Source organism: Merops nubicus, unplaced genomic scaffold, assembly GCF_000691845.1.
Source record: "Merops nubicus isolate BGI_N331 unplaced genomic scaffold, ASM69184v1 scaffold3950, whole genome shotgun sequence".
Taxonomy (NCBI): Eukaryota; Metazoa; Chordata; class Aves; order Coraciiformes; family Meropidae; genus Merops; species Merops nubicus.
Genome location: NW_008584678.1, coordinates 18,687 through 37,349, shown reverse-complemented (window position 1 = coordinate 37,349; position 18,663 = coordinate 18,687). Strand labels below are relative to the sequence as shown.

Sequence of the window (18,663 nt, the reverse complement as noted above, 5' to 3'; positions counted from 1 at the left end):
TTACAATGCATACTCCAATATGCATTTTATTTCAGCATCTCAGTTTAATGCAGAAGTTTAATTATCTCTTTATTATTGTTCATAAAAAATTCTGCTGTAAATCCCATGTGATTTCAGCATGAAAATTTCAGAATTTTCAGAATGAAAACATTCAAGTAATGTTTTTGTCTTCTCATGGAAAAGGAATCACAAAATTTTTAAAAAATCTCACCATGACCTCTGAGTGCCACTGCATTGTCTGTGATAAAGCTAGAAAATGATTTCTGTCAATAGTTTCCCTGAGTGAAATGTCAAATATTCTCATCCATGAAAAAAAAAAGAACACTTTCCTGTTCTCTTCGGCTGTTCTGAAGCAGTATTGAATAACTTAAGGACTGAGTAAGTGCTCTACTTTCAGAGTTTTCAGGTTGCTTAATCTTATTTACCTTAGTTTTTAGTTATGAGGCAAGTATTGCCAAGAATGACATTAACAAAAATAGTCATAACAGAAATTAGTTCTGGATTTTTCTTGTCAGATTTCTGGAAGCCTTGATCCTGTGAATAAATACCTGTGTATAATTTCACTTGGTTAAGTGGTCTTACTGAGCTCTGTGACTCTGCTTGCATAGGTCTGCAGTAGTCAAGCTCTGTATTTGAGTGATGTGTGGGAACTTCAGCCATGTAATTTTTTTTTGAGAGAGCCCAAGTTGTAAAAAATCTATGCAGCTTTAAATAAAGTGTGTTTTACTCTCAAAGGCTATTTTCTTACCCTTCAAGATAGTGACTTCACAGCAAACTTGTGAAGTCTGACAAAATTACAGTCAAGAGGAGCATGTCTCCAAGAGAAACATGAAAAGTTATTTAGAGTGATTTATGACAGAACTAGTATATTGTATGCAGTTTTGCAAAGAATGTAACTAATGAACAAATTGAGCTTCTGTGACTTTATATTATGACCTTTGAAAGAAATGAACAATCATACATCTGAATGTAGTAGATATGTTTTATATAACAACATGCAAAATATATTCTGGCTTTGCTATTTTCTCTTGCTTCCTTTCCATCATTTTAATGAATGTCCCTTACTTGGCACCCAGCCTAGTGCTGTCACAAGGAATTTGTGGAAAAGTGTGCCAATGACTAGTCCCTCCCACTGGAGATACTCTGCCCCATGATTAAGCATGACCTTCTCAAAAGATAGAGAAAGTGGGTGGAATTTTTCAGACAAATCACCATGGTATTTAGAGGGACTAAAATGTTGCATGTTAATGACACAATGCTTTGTAACAGAAAAAAAATGTATGCCTCTGATTCCTTTGAGGGATTGTTCTGCAATCCTTCTAACAGTTCCCATGTGCATATGCAGTCAGTAAGTTTAATTTATGACCCTTGTTACTTTCTAAATGTTTTATTAAGTTAGTGCTTAGCACTGACTCATAAACCTATAAAAGCTGAAAGTGGTAAACTGATTATTCACTGCACCTGCCCTCCAAATATGTGTTACTAATGAAAGCTGCTAATCAGCAGTCATGGTGCTAAAAGAGTGCTATACAAGCACTTGTAAAGTAAAGGCCTATCCTGTAAGCAAAGGCAAGGGAAAAGGAAGCAGATGCAGGAAGGAGCAAAATCAACAAAAATCTCTTGAAAGAGGAAAGGACTTACATGTTTCCTTGGCCATTGTACACCCATCTGGTGCTGCCAAGTCCCTCAAAGTCGGAAGCCCAATAATACAGGCATGCATTAATGTGCAAGATAAACAGCAAGTATCCAGTTGTTCGAATGACCCTATAAAAGTCAACAGATTCCTGTAAAACAACTTACATTTTTCCTTACTCTTAATAGAGAACCTGTTGCTTTTTTGGATCAACAATGTTTATGTTAAGCGTCCACTAAGTAGTTCCCCACCTGTATTGATTCTGAGAAACATATAGCTGGCAGTTACCTATTTCTCACATTTGTCCGAGGCCAAATAAATAACTTTCCTAGAAGGTTTGGCACAGGGTAATTTTTAAATTATGGTACTCTAAGGACTTTATAATCCACTTTATAATCCTTAACTGACTAAGAATATTTACAGAAATTTGAAACTATTATTAATGAGGCTAAAGGGTACAAATTAATGTATTTGCCAAACTCTGTTCAAGATAGGCTCTAGTCTTGTGAACCAAAGCCAGGAAATGTCTGAGGTCAGAAATAAACTGCTTTACAAGAGCTCTGCTAGGAAGCCTGCAGTAGATCCACTAAATAGTGTGATTTAGTGGCCATAGCAGGAGTAACAACATTCCCAGTTCTTATGCTTATGGCCAGTTCTTTGAACACCAGTGATGAACTAGTTAAGCATGAAACAGCTTTCTGTTTAATAGAACAATGTTCTCATTCCATATCCACTGTGAAGTGCATAGGGATCAAAAGAGAGATCTCCTGGATTTAGCTCTCCATTAAATATTCATATAGGCAAGGGATAAATAAGCAGGAAAAGTAGAGGACTTGGCTGGACACAGGGAGGCTGGTGCACGAGTTTATCTGCTACATCTAGAATTCCCTGCAGTGTACCATGCATAGTAACTGAATGAATGGGTTTAGGAAAATTTAATAAGATCTAAGTTAGGTCTATAAAGCTAAGTTAATGGGAGGTAATACCTCTGTGGCTGCTTCTGTATTATGTGTTCCTTCGATGGTTCTTCAGGTGCCATTGCATGCCTTACTCTGCCTTTCCATGCCACTGAGCAATATACCTACGTGTATCCTCCTCTAGGACACTGACAAATGAATGCTACGTCGCTGTTTAAAAGTTGGTATGCTTTCAGGACAGCTCTGCTTAGGGTTGCAAGCTATTGAGAACAGCAGATAGCTGATGTCATCTAGTAATATTGCAATATTGACAGTGCTGTGTCTTGTGCACAAGTTGAATCCATGTGAATGGACTCCTGAGGTTCTGGAAGCCTTCGCCAAAATATACATTGTATTTTTCTAAGCACAGGTCAAATCCACAACAGCAGGTAGATAAAATGTAGTAACTTCTGCTAGCTCTATTCCCAGAAACTCAAACCAATGAGTTTGAGAAGAGAATCTACGCAGGCATATACACTTGCTGTGTAGAAGTTTAATTTGACATTATTGAGTTAATTTGTGCCTTATTGCTCAAATAGCAACCATACCAGGATCTCAGAACAAAGCAATGTTGTTACATGCAAATGAAATGCAAGAGTTTGCACAAATAGCCCATCTTTTTTATATTTTTCATCTCCCATTTGTACTCTTCTTCTGTGTAACTACCTCTCTTCTCCCAACCTAAAGTAACTGTTCTGTAGCTCTTTTACTAGAGAAACCTCATTCTGCTACTTCTGGTCAGTTCTTGGCAGGAGCCTCTGTTGGGTGAACATTTTTCCTGAATCAGGCCAGCTGAACCGAGCTAGGTTTCATATGTGAGTGAAGTTTTACATTTAGTATTTTAACGATTACATCAAAACCCCAGGTATTTTAAAAAATCTTCAACTGCACAGTTAAAGATGTATTACATTCCATCCAGTGCTTCACTGACAACTCATGAAATCAAGTGAAATGCATTCTGTGGCAAGCTCTGCATGGTACAAGAGTTAACAAGCACATACCTGTAGATGTACGCTTTGTCCAGAACAGCTTCCAAGCGATCATTAAACTCAAAGAATGTATTATGCTGAATAGTAAACAAATGAAAGTAGTTCAATCACTATACTTCACTACACAACTTTTTACGATAGAACTGACATTAGCTTGCATACCTATTTTAAAAATAACGGATTCTTCAGCAGTGTTACTCTCTTTAAACATTTAACTAAAAGGTGAACTGCAAAGCAAAGATAAGAATTGAGTTTAACCTTTTTTCGAGTGTTGAGTGTCCCATTAATCTGAGTATAGAAATAACCTTGCTGTTTAGGTCAGACTGCTGCATATGAATAATTTCTGCTTCCTTAAACATATGTGATTGCTTGGGCAACTTTATCAGAGAGAATTACATACATAAAAATCCCTTTTTTCTCTTTCTGATATTAAAAAAAAATCTCCAGTAAGTGAACATATGTACCAATAACCATATACTAGAGGATTCCATGTAGTATCTATCAATTACTGCTGTATGAAATTCTTCCTGTTAACTAAGGTAGCTTTTTCCTTTGTTTTTATCCGGTACATATCTGTTTGCCTAACATGAGTTACTGTTTAACTGCTCATTCTTTCATATTGTTTTAGTTCTGATTTATGGAATTCAAAAGTTTTGTTGACAACTGAAGAGCACCCTCATTTCATTCTCAGAGTTGTTGTTTCTCCCCCCAGCTTTAAATGAAGGCCAGTTCTTTGTCAGCATACTGGGTGAAGTGGAAGGTATTGGGCTGCAGAGTGGCCTGCCAGGTGCCATGAAATGCAGGGAGAGGGCTGTTGTCTAATCCCTTCTCAGTCCCTTCATTGCACAGCTCCACATATCTTTGGACTTGACAAAAAAAGTGGGTTTATGCCTATTAAATATGCCGTGTATAATTTCTGTTGTCCTTAGAATTCCCTCCTTTGCTTTTAAACACCTGACATTACCAACAGTAGGGGAAAATACTTTGTAATTAATTAGTGATGTTAAATTGTTATTATTTTTTATCTTTTAAAACTAAACTGGCAATTTAAGGTTAATGTAACTTAAGTAATGGAAACAGCCTTAACCCCAAAACATGTTTTGAATGTAAAGAATAATAAGGTCATAAGAAAAATAAGAGAATAAGACTTCATTTTGCTAGACTCGATCTTGTATTTTTTGTTGCTTTGTTTACTGATGTTATATCTTGTCCTGAAGATATTTTCCAGTTTCTATATTTTGTACTCCTAAATATTACAAACAAGTCTCAATTGGATTCTAAAAACATTTGTGTGTGGCTAGCCATCCATCACTAACAAAGGTCTTACCTTTAGCATCTTATTTGCTCTAAATGCTGGGTTACATCCAAAGAAGAAATATAAAACATCAAACGGCAATACCGATACCACATCGAGCTGTTGAGCAGAGAGGCAATTTTAAACTTCAGAATAATCATAATGTATTTACTTGCTGTAAAAAGTCTGCTTAGATTGACTCATGATTGAGTATAATATTTGAACAGGCAACATGCTAAGCCCATAACTTCCCAAGTACTAACAGGCAAGATTATCTCTTTGGAAACACCAACAGCTTTGCTTTGCCCTGCTTTTACGTCAACTGTGCCTGAAATTTTAATGTTTTATGGGGATTATTAACAGTAGCTCTAATTTGATTATGAATACATTCTGTTATTTATTACAACAATTATACAAACAATTGTAGCATATACTAAAATGTTAGATGTGTGGCTGGTGAGTGGAGGTAGGGAGAGCACTCCACAAGCACTTCTAAGAAGTCCTACAGCTTTTAAAACCAGGCTGATGCAGCCTGGGGGAGCAGGATGAATTTGGCTCCTTGCCTGCAGAAGCTGTATGTTCCAAACAACAGATTCATCATAGGATGATGTGTGCTGCTTTTGTTTGTTTTTGTTTTGTTTTGTTTGTTTATTTATTTGTTTTTGTTTTTGTTGTTTTTGGTTTTGTTTTTGTTTTTAAATAGATATTGTTTGTTGCTTCTTCCCATATCGCTAAGATTTTCAGCATCTCCCTGCAGTCCATCAACTCGGTGTTTACTCTTTTTATCTGTCTACTTTATTCTTTTCAAGAGAAAAGAATTGTGGAGAGAAGGAAGGCTGTGGCAAACGTGCCTTTGCCTTTTTAAAGCTCCTGTGGTGCCCTGCTCCGTTACTGCTATCATCTGGGAACAAGAGAAGGATGTGGAACCATCGGCTTCATCTCACTGTAATCAGAAACGCCTTTTCCCTGAGGGACGCAAACAGCATTGGCAGCAGCTAGCCTGCAGCCCTCACTTTTTATTCCATGGAAGTAAGATGCAGTTACTACCTGAACACTGTGAAAAGAACAAACCAAACAAAAAAAATTGATTAAGGAGAGGACAAACAGCCTTTTCCTCTCTCCTTCTTTACAGACATGCCTAAGAGGAAGCAAAATTTGGTCAGAAGTGCTTTCATATCAGTAACTGTTAATTAGTACTTAAACATATGACAAATTCCCAGATTATATCTACATCTTTCATGTGTTGAGAACACTCTACTCTCAGTTTCTGCAGAAATCAAGAGTTCTAAATGTACCACAAGTGTGAACTTACAATAAGGCCATACATATCCAATTAGTTCTCTTGCTGTAGGTTTGACTGTGTCCTGCTCACTTGCCTGTATAATGTCTATCCTGCACTTTTGACTAGCTTAATCTCAAGTATGAAAGTAGTGATACCATGGTCACTGAGACACATTTCACTCAGAAACAAGGCAGGTGCAAAAATATTTACGGGAGAGGAGGGGGTAATAACTGAGATTTCAGACATGTGGGTTCAGTGTCACAGAGCTGTATCTTTATCAGGAATTCAATAGACTACGTATCCTCTGTTGGCAAAACAATACTTAAGAACAAAATGAACAATATTCCTAAATCAAATATACCTTTGCTTTTACAAAATTCAAAGAGCATCAAAACTCTTAGTTTTAATTTTTTATTTGTGCGAGTGATGACCATGAGGTATACACCATGAGCTATACCATGAGTTACTTCATAAGAATTCACCAAATAAAGTTATCACATAACTTCAGGCCTTCTTATTGTGCTTAATTGGTATCTGGCAAACTCGGATATTATCTTTCACTCTGTGTAACCTTGCACAAATCCATCAAACCTGAATTTTATTAATTCTATTTTATGAATTTATTTTTGAGAATTAACATTGATAATTGCATTTATTGTTATTCCGCTTTACAGTTAAACACTATTTATGAAGATGGCAATCTTCAGCTGGTGAACACTGACGTGCCATCAAGCCAATGCTTGAGAACAGTGATGTTCTTAAGCCAATGGTGATTTTCAGTGAATGAAAAAAAAAATCCTATGAAATCCCACAGCCAGAACTTACATGTTGACATCAGTAACACAAGGTCTGCTTACCCGAAACTTCACTGTACTGTAGTAGAATTTCTTCATTTCTACTTTGTCCGACTACAGTGATAATGAAAGAAGAAAAAGGCATAGTCAAGAACAGAATGTCAAAAATGAGCCTCTGCTACTCAACAATAACAATGTCTCTTTGATAGCAGGGATGATGGCAGTTATATTAATGATGGTCCAAAAGTATGGATGGAGAAATATCTGTAGGAAGAAGTAGCATTTTTATTAGATCAGTTTACAATAGAACAGATTTTATTAAAGCTACCTGAAAAAATCAGGTTTGGATTTTGGGTGATTTTTTCCAAGTCTGGAAGAAAACTATTGGTCTAGCAAAGAACATGAGATTTTTCCCAAAAATCTTCCCTCTCAAGATGCCTGTACCAGCTGGTGCTTGACCAAACCCCCTTCAATTTCAGGGCCAAAACCTCCATTTTACTTCAATGGTTCTAAGAAAAATGAAAAGAGTATTTGTGACGGTGCTGCACAAAATTAGCTCTTTGAACGCTAGCATTAACATGCTTGCATTATTAGCATTATAATAATCACACTGCATTCATTAAAAATGATTAGCTATTTATTTTCAAATTGCTCTCCATGGGAACTGATGCTAATACCTTAATAAGAAAGGGTAATCACAAGCTTCTAACGAAAGATATCTATTATTATACTTTCTGGTTTTATATCAAGGATACTTTAAGTACCTTTAAAATCTTAAGGATATTTCCAAGCCAACTTTTCACTATTATCAGTTTAAGCATTAAACTAAATGCAGGAGATCAGGTAGTAGATGATCTCTTCACACACTAAAATCTATGAATTGTGCAAATAGCTTCAAAGGAAAGTTTTCTGCATTACAGTTTTAACCTTGTTCATGAAACTTGGATTTTGTAGGATTTAGACAAGATTGCCAGTTACTCAGTGTCTTGGCATGGAAACTGACATTATACTGCATGGCATTTAATATCTCTCCAAGCTGTATTTGCACAGTTTTACCTGAGATTCCTTGGTAAATGTATCAGTAATATCTTTTATGCCCAATGTATAAAATACTATGTAAAAGCACTGAACTAAAACTAGTTCCAAATGACATTTTAAGATATATAATTTTGAATTTTCTATCTGTTGGGCACAGTAGTGTCACAATGAAGTTTTCTAAACTATTTTTTTTTTCTGCATAGGGTTTCCTTCTATAAAAATTAAAAGACTCAAAACTGCTGAAGATTTTAAAGGAAGGTTAATGTTCTAGCTGCCTTTTTGATATGTTAAGGGCACGCTTTTGCCTCTCCTCAGATACTTGCTTGGAGTTTTCTTTTGCATTTTTCTATAAAAACATAACACAAAAGTAGTACTAAAAAGTGAAATTGAATGTACTTATTTTCCTAAAATAAAATTGTTCAAATTATTTTCTAAGCAGCCTGAAATTACATGGATTTGTTCTGATTTTGGCAGAGTCCCCACAATCTCACAGTCTGTAACAAAACCTATGTATTCTGTCCAGCCCTAGCTGAATATGTCTTGTCTTCAACTATGATTCTTGCATAAGGTGAATAGAAAGCTGAGAGTTCCAGACAAACATACAAACGTGTACGTGTATGAGTACATAGTTATACAATCACTGGTTCCAGTGAAACTGCACCAGTTTACTCCTGGTGAGAAAGTGCCTAATGCCTGTTTGACTGCTCTCATCTGTAACTTTCAAATAGGTTGTTGTTGTTGTTGTTGTTGTTTTTCTTTTATTTTATTTTTAAAGAATGTAGACAATGGACATTTCCTTCTTTCAGATAAGATAGTGGAAGGTCAGTGAAGAAGAACATAGGTATCCTCTGATGAATAAAAAAGTTAAATAATTTGACATAACAGCAAAAAATGTGTCAGATTTAAGGGAATTTCTATAATGTACTTAACACACAACTACTACCAGTGGAAATCCCATTTCCAATACTTACTATTATATCTCCACCTCTTATAAATTGCACTCGGGGCTGGAAAATCAGCAAGTCACACAGGTAGCAGATATCACAAATTATGTCTATGATGATCCAATATATTGTATTACTTGGGGTTTGATACGGGAACACAAAGCGGAGGGGAATAAACCAGCAATTCCAGTTATAGGCGATTGTCACGAGCATGAGCCATGCCACGTAACGGTGATCTGAAAGCAAAAACATTGAAGTCACAGGCAGGAACTCAGTGATTTTTGTTTCCTCATTGTTCTAGACACATTCACTCTACTGAAGCCTCTGGGAATGTTTCTGCCCAGAGGAACCTACCATTCTACCTTTTTTGTTTTTATTTTCAGTGGCACAGGGTGCCAAAATGATACAGGTTGGAACTAGGAGTCACACAAAGAAATTGCAAAAGAGAAGAAAGATGAGTTTATGAGAGCATATAGAATTAAATGCATCTGAAGAAACTCAGTACATTTTGCTCATTGCTGGTGCATGTAATAACCTATAAAATAATTACTTGGCCCAAATTGTAGATCAAGAATCAGAAGACTTGGGTTTTGATTGTGGTTGGTTTTCATGCCTGCTTTGTGCATACCACAAAACAACTTTAAAACTGTTGCCACATTTTATGTCTTTTTCCTGTTTAGAAAAAATGTTCTATAGCACATGATCTATGTGTCTCTCTGAGTTGCAGGTTGGAACATGGATCTTACGGTGCTTCATGTGTGCTATGTAATACTAGGTCACTTCAAAACACCTTTACCCCACTCTATTGCAGAGCTTCTAATTTACCTGTGTATGAGTCTATGCTGTCTGGTATCTTCAGGTACTCCAGATATTTCTTCAGTGGAGGTTTTTTGAATTTACAGCACAGCATATTGCAGTAATGATCCTCCTCTGGCTTTGCTTCTGCATCCTCTTTCTTTTCTTCTTTTTTCTCTTCTTTTGGTGGGGGTGGAGGCTTCTTCTTTGATGGTGCTACTCACATAGAATGCCACAAAAGATGACATTTTATTAATGATTGAATTACTACACTGTCCTTGGACAGTGCCCACACCTAATGCCATAAATAAGGCCGATGAGAAATAAGGGAATTCATTATTCAGCGTTCATTAATGCAACGACATGTTGCTCTCTACAGGACCGTTGCAAATAGTGTATGCAGTTAGGATGGAGATAAGAAAAGACATCTGTGCCATGGGATGATATCTCGTCTCTCCTGGGACCTTATATGCAAGTTGCAGCAGGCAAAACTAATGGGAAGCCAATGATTTTCTATATTTCTGGGGTTACAAAAGTCTTGTGGTACTCCCTTGAGCCCAGTTCTTCCATCTTTGGTCTGGATAATTTTGTCCATACATTTGTCCCATTACTTCTGGTGGCTTTACCTCTGAGTAGGTAAAGACTAGGTAGGTACCTAGTCTTAGCAGTAAATTGGCTAACTGTATCTGTAATGAATTAGGAGATAAAAATTTTAAGTTCTACAAAGAGAACTAAAGATGTAAATGACCAAAGAAACAGTTTTTAATAAAGGAATTCCTTTATCGTTTATAATACTTCAGACATTATTTTTTACATCTGTTTAAAAAACAGGTAAGCAACAAGTAGGTTCTAAAGAATTTCAGAATATAAATTCACCAGACTAAATTCTTTGGAAAAGGAAAAAAAAAAAAAGTCACACTTTCCTCTGAAGAAGAAAAACATCGTATTTGTTTTATGGTTTGTATTTTGTCAAAAGTCAATGTTTAACTAATTTCAGATGAATTTGCTCCATTTGAAGTAGGTACTTAGAGTCTTCTGTGTTTGGAATATTGCTCCATGGATTTTATTTACTTTTTAAATTTACTTTATTTGTTTATTTTGTAATTTACTTTTACGCAGCAGCTCTAATTTCATAGTGACCAACTACTCATATTTCTTACAAAAGTCAAAAGATTTCCCATACTTTTCAGATTTATCTCCCTGAATAAACATATCTGAGAGCTCTTTTAAAATACAGAAAACTGCTTGAGAAGGATGATTCTTGTCAAGGATTCAATGTCAAGGATGACATTGTCTGATTTTTTTTTTTCCCAGGTTCTGCAGTGATGGGGTTCAAAGGGAGTTCATACCTAAGGACCTAGCTTACTGTAGCTAGTATGGATAAACTGACTTCAGAAGGCACAAACTGATCCATTTAATTGGGTAAACACATTATATTCACTTGAAAATTTTGTCAAATTATTTTCTGTTCCCACAAACTAGTTTTCATTTTTAAGCTCAGTAAATGCACAGCTATTTCTTGAGTCACTTACAAGATGTGGGACTGCCTTCAGGGGAGGACAGCACTGGATCTTTCAGCTTTTCTTTATAGACTTCTGCCCTTTCCCGCAGTTTTTTGACAATTTCTTGAAGCTGGGCTGCAGCATACTCGTTAGTTTGGAAATCTGAAGGTGCTGGCTTCTGTGTGCTAGTTAAAATGAAGGAAAAAAGCTTAATATACTCAAAAGCAATGGAAGGAAACAGTGCTAATTCTACTTCTGAGCAGGAGTCAGACCTTTATTTGCCACTGTGCTTATTCATGTCACTTAATTCACATAAGTGGACATCTAAGTTAACTGCCCTTGGTTCCTGCTTATGCCACCAGCAGTTTACCCAATATTTCAAGCAGAGGAGGTTGGGTACCCTGTGCTCTGTGTAGTCCACTACACTAGTGACTTCCCACTGCTGCTTTTCACCGGGTTCTACTGTGGCTATGTAAGACCTAAAGCTTATCCTTTGTATTCACTAAGATACAAGGCATGGTCTTCCTACCCATGCACAAAAATTTGCTCATTATTATGTGGCAGTATCCTAATGATGACAAGACGTAACTGAGTTTATGATGTGACTGACTGATGTGTAGGTGGGGAGGAGAGACAATACTTCATGCTTCCTAATGTTGGGAAAACTGATTTAATCTGAGTTTTGTTATGGGTATTAGCTAACATGAGATTAAAATGTTTTACTAAGTGGAAACAAAACACTGGTGTTCTTGCTGAAGTTCCTTCCACTCTTACTTTCCAATAAGAGTTACTCAGGGTCATAGTAACACAGATGATATTCCAGCACTCACAGCATTTCTTCAAACCTGAGAACTGTTGATTTTCAGACACCTGCAAACTCACATTCCGTACTGAAATGATTGCTTTTAATAAGATCTGTGCATGCTCAGCAGTTGATTAGAAAATCTAGGTGAAAGTGAAAGTCTTTGTCAATTTCTTTGGGTTTATTCATACTTTCATCCTCAATTACTTGCTACTGACTGGCTATGCACATGAAGACTGTTTTGGAATGCCACCCAGCTGGCAGCTGGGTCATGCATTTGGACTTCCTTCTATGTGGAGACCAAGACAGGATTTCTTCTGCATCCTAGACTCAACACTTCTCAGGTGGTGTCACATGCTGGTGTCAGAGCTGTTTGGAAATGGGCAGCTCAAGGCTCCCTCCCACACAGGTCACAGGTGCCACCCTTTGTACTGAAACCCTGCCAGTTATGCTCAATACAGGGAACACATCAGGGAATTGTTCTTTCTTTCTTAACAGTTTTTCATCTCCATCCCAAATATCTCAGGGTATTTGCAGCAATACAAGAGGCAGGTAAGAGTGAAGCGTGCCTGAAATTTCCAGTTCTTGAGATGACCTTCCCAAAGGTGAGTAGAAGGAAAGTGGTAACACCTTGGGTAGGAAAGAAATGAAAAACACTACAAAGTGGTCTTTGAATAAACACCATGTCTCCTCAATCCCTACACCTAGTTTGAAGTTCCTAACAGAAGGAGCTGTAACTAAAAAAGGACAGTGTCAGAGTGGGATGTGTGTGGTTTTTTGAGAAGCAGAGTTTTCTGGAAATACAACACAGTGCCCAAGGAAGTATGACTTAAGGATGTGAAAATCCTTCAGCAATAAAATCATTGGATAAAGTGTAGATAAGCTGTTAAAAGCAGAAGAAATTGAAGCTTGAAAGTATGTGCTTATCATTCCTCTAATTTAAGTCTTCTGTAGTGTCTATTTTTTAAAACTCCCCAGACAGGGGATTAATCAGTTCTGATATACTTTGTAATCTCATCACAGTTCCTTTTGTGTCACATATTCCCTTTGCTCAGGCCATCTGCAGTGTAATGAAATCCTTTCTTGTTTTGAGCTAACATGTCACAATTAGTTTTTCAGCTGCTATGTAAAGAATTTAAAATAATTCTTACTATTTGCTGGTGCTGTATTTGCTTAGAGCATTTGCTGTCTTACAGTAAGAAACACTTACCATAAGGCTCATGCCAAAGGCCCATTCTATCTGCTTTCTACGACTAAGCTACAAACTGCATGGGATTTTTCTTATTATTTAATAGCCTTTCCAATAAAAATTAAAATCTCTTCTATCATGAATTTGTGGCTTTATTATTGCAATGTAGCCTAAAGGAACTATGTTATTATTTGGTAGAATGGATTAGAAACTATGTGAACTTGTTTAAAGTTACTTGCCCCACAGTTGATAAGAAATGGATTTTCCTTGCCCTACTTCTCATTTTTATTTGCATTATCTCCTCCTCTATTATTTTCAAGTAACAAAATGCTTTTACTTTAATTTTTTTCTCATTAATATATGGCTACATGTTGAAGTGGCTACTTCTAATTTGAAGATACATATTGTATATGTACATTGTGTGGAGGTACACCTTATTGTAGCTAATGAAGCCCATAAAAACTTGGCTAAATCACTTTTAATAAAATTTGCTATCTCTTGAATTAAGTGGTGCTAGGATTTATGTCTTATCTGATATGTTATTCTTTAAGAAAATTTGTCTCTGACCTTTACATACACTGAATTGCTATAGTTGGAAAAGAACTTTTAAGACCATCGTGTCCAACCACTATCTATCTCTACCACTTCTACACCATACCCCTGAGCACCCCATCTAGATGGCTTCTAAATACATCCAGGGATAGTGATTCAACGACCTCCCTGGGGACCCTGGTCCAGTCCTTGATCACCCTTTCGGTGTAGATGTTTTTCCTAATGTCTGAGCTAGACCTCCCCTGGCATAACTTCATACCATTGTCTCTTGTCCTGTCAGCTGTGGCATGTAAGAAGAAGACCACACCTGCCTCCCTATAGCCTCCTTTCTGTAGTTGTAGATAGCAATAAGGTCACCCCTCAACCAGGTCTATATTAGTTACTACACCATGTGGTCCTTTACAGAGCAGAAATGTTTATTCCCTGTAAAAGGAATAATTTCACATGGCCTAGGAAATCCAAAAGTCAGGACCACAACTCACGTACCCTGCACACAGTTTTGTTATTACCTCAAGTGTATTTTTATTGAGGTAAATAGCAACATATGTAACAAAAAAAAAATAAATAATGTCATTGTCATATGGTTTTAATTTGTAGGTTTTATCTTCTAAACTTGTGGGTTTAGATTTGTTTGTTTAGGGAATAAAATTACAGTGCCTTAACTCTCCCCATGCCAAGAGATGATTTAGATATCTAGAGCATAGTGGAAGAAAATTACTTTGAAAGGATAGGCCATGAAAATACAGCGTTGAGTGTGCTAATGTATGTAGCATCTGTTATGTACTGTGTCTTGGAGGTTTTCTGTGTGAAGAGTTCAAGCAAAATAGGGATCAAGAAATGCAGTAGGTTATTTCAGAATAAATCAAATTTACTATTTTCTAAGTTGCAACCTAGAGTTTAATCCTTTTTGCAATTTTGGCCGTGAACACAAAATCCCTGAGTTTAACTCCATCTTTTATCTACCAAGTGACCTGTGGGAAAGTGTATTTCATAAATGTATGCTGCTGCATGAAAAAAATCCATACCACTTTTTGCTGATTTCAGTTATAACCCTTCTTTTTGCTGTACTTAAGAAACTCTCTCATATCTACCTGGAAATAAAATTCTTGATCTTACAAAAGAACTTCTAATGTTTTTACTCAGCACTGACATTATGATTTATAGTATTTACAACCCTTGTATTGAAAAAAAAAGTATTTGTTGTCTTTAATAAATTATGGAGAGTATCTAATTCGAATAATTTTCAGAAGGAAATGACAATGCATAACTATACAAATGTCCACAAAGCATGATGGTATAGCTGAAAAAAATTTCAGTGATAGAAAAATGTAGTTCAAGGCATCATGAAAGGTATTCATTCAAAAACACATCCTCAATTTGTACTGACAATCCCAGTAATCCCGGTGTGGGTAATGCTATAGAAAGATCAGAACCCTCTACCTGTCCCGGTTCCAAGCCTAAGCTCACACATCCTATATGACTAGGAAATCTACTGTTTCTGTAACAGGAAAACAGTCATCTGCTTGCAACAGGAACAGAGGTATTCCAGGAAGAATATTCTATTCTGATTATGTTCCCTTTTCAGTCAGTAGAAGGCATCTCTGAGAAGAGGTTCAGCATGGTAGATAGGTTTCTGCTCTGAATTGCCTGTGAAAGGAGCCTATCCTTCTCCTTCACCTGCACAGGAAGATGATGGATTTTTAGGAGTAAGCTTTAATATAACGTCAGTATAAAATGTAGTAGTGTGCTAATAATGTTTGATAGGATATTGAATTTGAAAGATTAAGTAGGACCAATTCCTATATGGGAAGAATTCAATTATTTAGACTAATAGAAATGAGACAAATCTAATGCTGCATAATGTAGACATGCATTTAGAAACAAATTGCAACAATTTCTTTTGTAAATGGTGGCATCATCAATCACAGCTGACAAAAAGAAAATTATTCAGCTGTTACAGTCAACAACAGTTGACTATGAGCCATATGAGCCTATAAGCCATGCTGTAATCTGGCTATGAAAAACACACTGGTGCAAATGTAAGCCTAGAATTCTTCTGACATATTGCCAGTGAAGGAAGCATTAATATATGAGCCTATACTGAGAGTTATTCTGTCCAGCTGTACCCAAAAGGTGAAAAAAAACCCTCTGAAACTGGATAAAGTCTCTTAGAATGACCAAGACTACTGGGATTCTGGTTTTGAAAAGGACAGCAAAACAGATTGAGAGGCTTTGATAGAGAACCATATAGGGAAGAGAGGTATTTGAGCTGAGGAACAGTATTGTAATAAGAATAAATGTGAACAGAAACACCATGAATTAGTATGTATTAAAGGTGTGAAGAAAGCTTTTAAAGACTGGGATTCTAGATAGTCACCTGATATGAGTGAGGAGCAGTTGAAATCAGCATGACAGACTTCAAAATTATATTACCTAAGAACATGAAAACTGTTGTAGGCAGTTATTTGAAAAAATGTAAAAGAATGTATGCAGTTTGACAGGAAGTCCTTTTTAGCAAACCAACTTAAAATATATAAAGATTTGAAAAATGAATGAGTGGCTTGGGTAAGTACCACCGTCTCCACTACTCCCAAGAATCTCAACAGATCAAGTGCCAAGAAAGTTAGTTTCTAGGATAAATATAATATGTTACAGTCTTGGGAAAAAAAAAAAAAAAAGTTGACATGTTAGATTACATGGCATTTCAAAAAGCTTTTAATTAAATTTTAATTTTCATTAAGTTTTGAAACAAGTATCTTCCTTTGCCCCACCACTTCTTCCTTTAAGAGGGAAAGTGTTTGAGAGACACACACCTCTATTGATTTTTATGTCTTTCTCTATTATTTGATACATGTTTGGAAATACTGGCAGTATAGTAACTTCTATTTGCAATAAAACAAAATTAAAAAAAAATTATTTTAACTCTGGTTTAGGATGGAATTATTCCCCACAATGCAATTTGAATTTAAACTGATGTTGGTTTTGTCTGATTATCTATTTTTTTACACATTTCATTAATTTGAACATAATGATATAATAACATTTGGGTTGGTTTTGGTTATATATAGAAGCAACAATAGACCATAAGCATTAATAACCTTCATGTGGACACCATGTAAATAAAAGTTTCTGTTGGAATTCATTACTTTCCCTTAGCTCAAATTCTTTGCACAGAAATTATATGAGTTTTATGGTTGTTTGGGCCCTAAGTAAGTGTTCTTGAAATAAAATGCAGAGGTTATCCTTTTCCCAGATCTCATGTTGTATTCATACAGCAAAATGGATATAGAAGCAAGGAATTTCAAGGAAGGGACTATCTTTCAGAGTTATCTACTGGTGTTGGACTCAGAACAAACTTCTTGATGCAGTGCAGAATAGAATCTCCTCATCTAGGCTGCATGATTCCTCCTGTTTAGTTCAAAGGTTTGCCACAGCAGCTTCTTTAACGATCCTTCTAGTTACTGAATCACAACAGACTCTGAATCCTCTAATCTTTTTTACAATATTCTCTAAAAAGACCTCTGTCTCAATACTGAACACATGAAACTCTCACTGAGGTACCAGATTAAAATGTAAATAACATTTTATTTTAATTAGTAATTCTGCAGTATGAACTATGCAAAAGAAAGTAGTATGAATGTTGAAAATTTCAATTAACTTTGAAAAATCACTTCTCTTTAATGCCACTGGTGGTATAAAGTTGTTTAATTGCACTGTATATTTCCCATGATGTGAAAATTAAAGGCAGCATAATTTCTGTCACTAATCACTTCAGAAGAAAAGTGTAATATTCTGAGAAGTAACCATATGATAAGTCAGACAGTCTTGCCTCACTTATTTCTTTATCTGGTGCTGTTGTGTCATTGGGACTTTCTTATCTGTAAGTGATTAAATCTATCTGGGACATTAGCCTCTTATCAGGAATTTTAAAAGGTATTTCTTACCATATAAACAAGGTATGTTATGTTCAAACACATTTAAATACAAACTCAATTTATTTACATAACAACTTATGGCTAAGCAATAAATGTCAGTAAATAATGTCAGTACCTATTGCTGTACAGGGTATGTGAGCACAGTACAAATCCTTCTTTGTTCTATTCTTCATTTTTTATTAATAGACAGAGAATAAAAAGATAAAAAGAGAACTCTGTAATTCCCACAGTGAATTTTTTTAAAAGTTGCACTAAAATGTCTCAAATTTGAAAAAAAATAATTTTCAAGAGATGCTTTCATTTCTCATCTGTTTTCATACAGATCCTAAAAAAATCGCACAAGCACAGGACTGTAGATGACTTTGAGACATCCGGTAATCATAGTCCTCAGAGATCAAAGCTGGATGAAGCATACCGGTGCCAGTGTTGACAAATTCCTGGATAACCTGTTCTTAAATATGTCTAGTGATGACTATTTCATAATCTTCCTAAAGAATTTATTGTAGTTCAAATTGTTCATTGTACAAATTTTTCTCACAGTAAATCTTGCTTGGTACAGTTTGTCCTGTCCACTGTGAACATGGAATAAAGTGTATAGTCTCTTTCCTTTTATCTTACTTTTTGGTTGTTTCAACATTTTTATTTTTTATTACAGTTTTTTTTTTCTTTTTTTTTTTTTAAAGTAAAAAGATGAAAATGTAATAATTTATGGTGACAGAATTTTAGTTATTTTTATCATTTTAAGTACAGAGAAGTGTGACTATCTGAATAAGAATCTTTTCGCTGACACACACTTCAGGAAGCTTTAATTCAAATAGCAAGGGCAAAAGGAAAAGAAGTAGTGGTGTAGGTTCAGCTAGTGTAGTGGCTAAAGTTGCTCTGCTGTTGAGAACCTTGGCAGATTTTCACAATATGCTGAAATTCACACCGTGTGTTGTTGTTGCCTGTGCTAAATGTA

At 35.8% G+C, this 18,663-nt stretch overlaps 1 protein-coding gene across 1 annotated transcript in view; it reads right to left on the bottom strand.

Annotated features, from left to right (window-relative positions):
* Positions 1-18,663, bottom strand: part of CNGB3 (cyclic nucleotide gated channel beta 3) — a gene marked incomplete at its 5' end in the record, with an annotated part of 55,265 nt that overhangs the window by 18,770 nt on the left and 17,832 nt on the right. Inside the window, 7 exons of the mRNA XM_008944848.1 lie at positions 1,642-1,764; positions 3,591-3,655; positions 4,906-4,992; positions 7,012-7,062; positions 8,958-9,166; positions 9,756-9,941; positions 11,258-11,412. Coding sequence (XP_008943096.1) covers positions 1,642-1,764; positions 3,591-3,655; positions 4,906-4,992; positions 7,012-7,062; positions 8,958-9,166; positions 9,756-9,941; positions 11,258-11,412 — 876 coding nt within the window. The remainder of the gene's footprint in view (positions 1-1,641; positions 1,765-3,590; positions 3,656-4,905; positions 4,993-7,011; positions 7,063-8,957; positions 9,167-9,755; positions 9,942-11,257; positions 11,413-18,663) is intronic.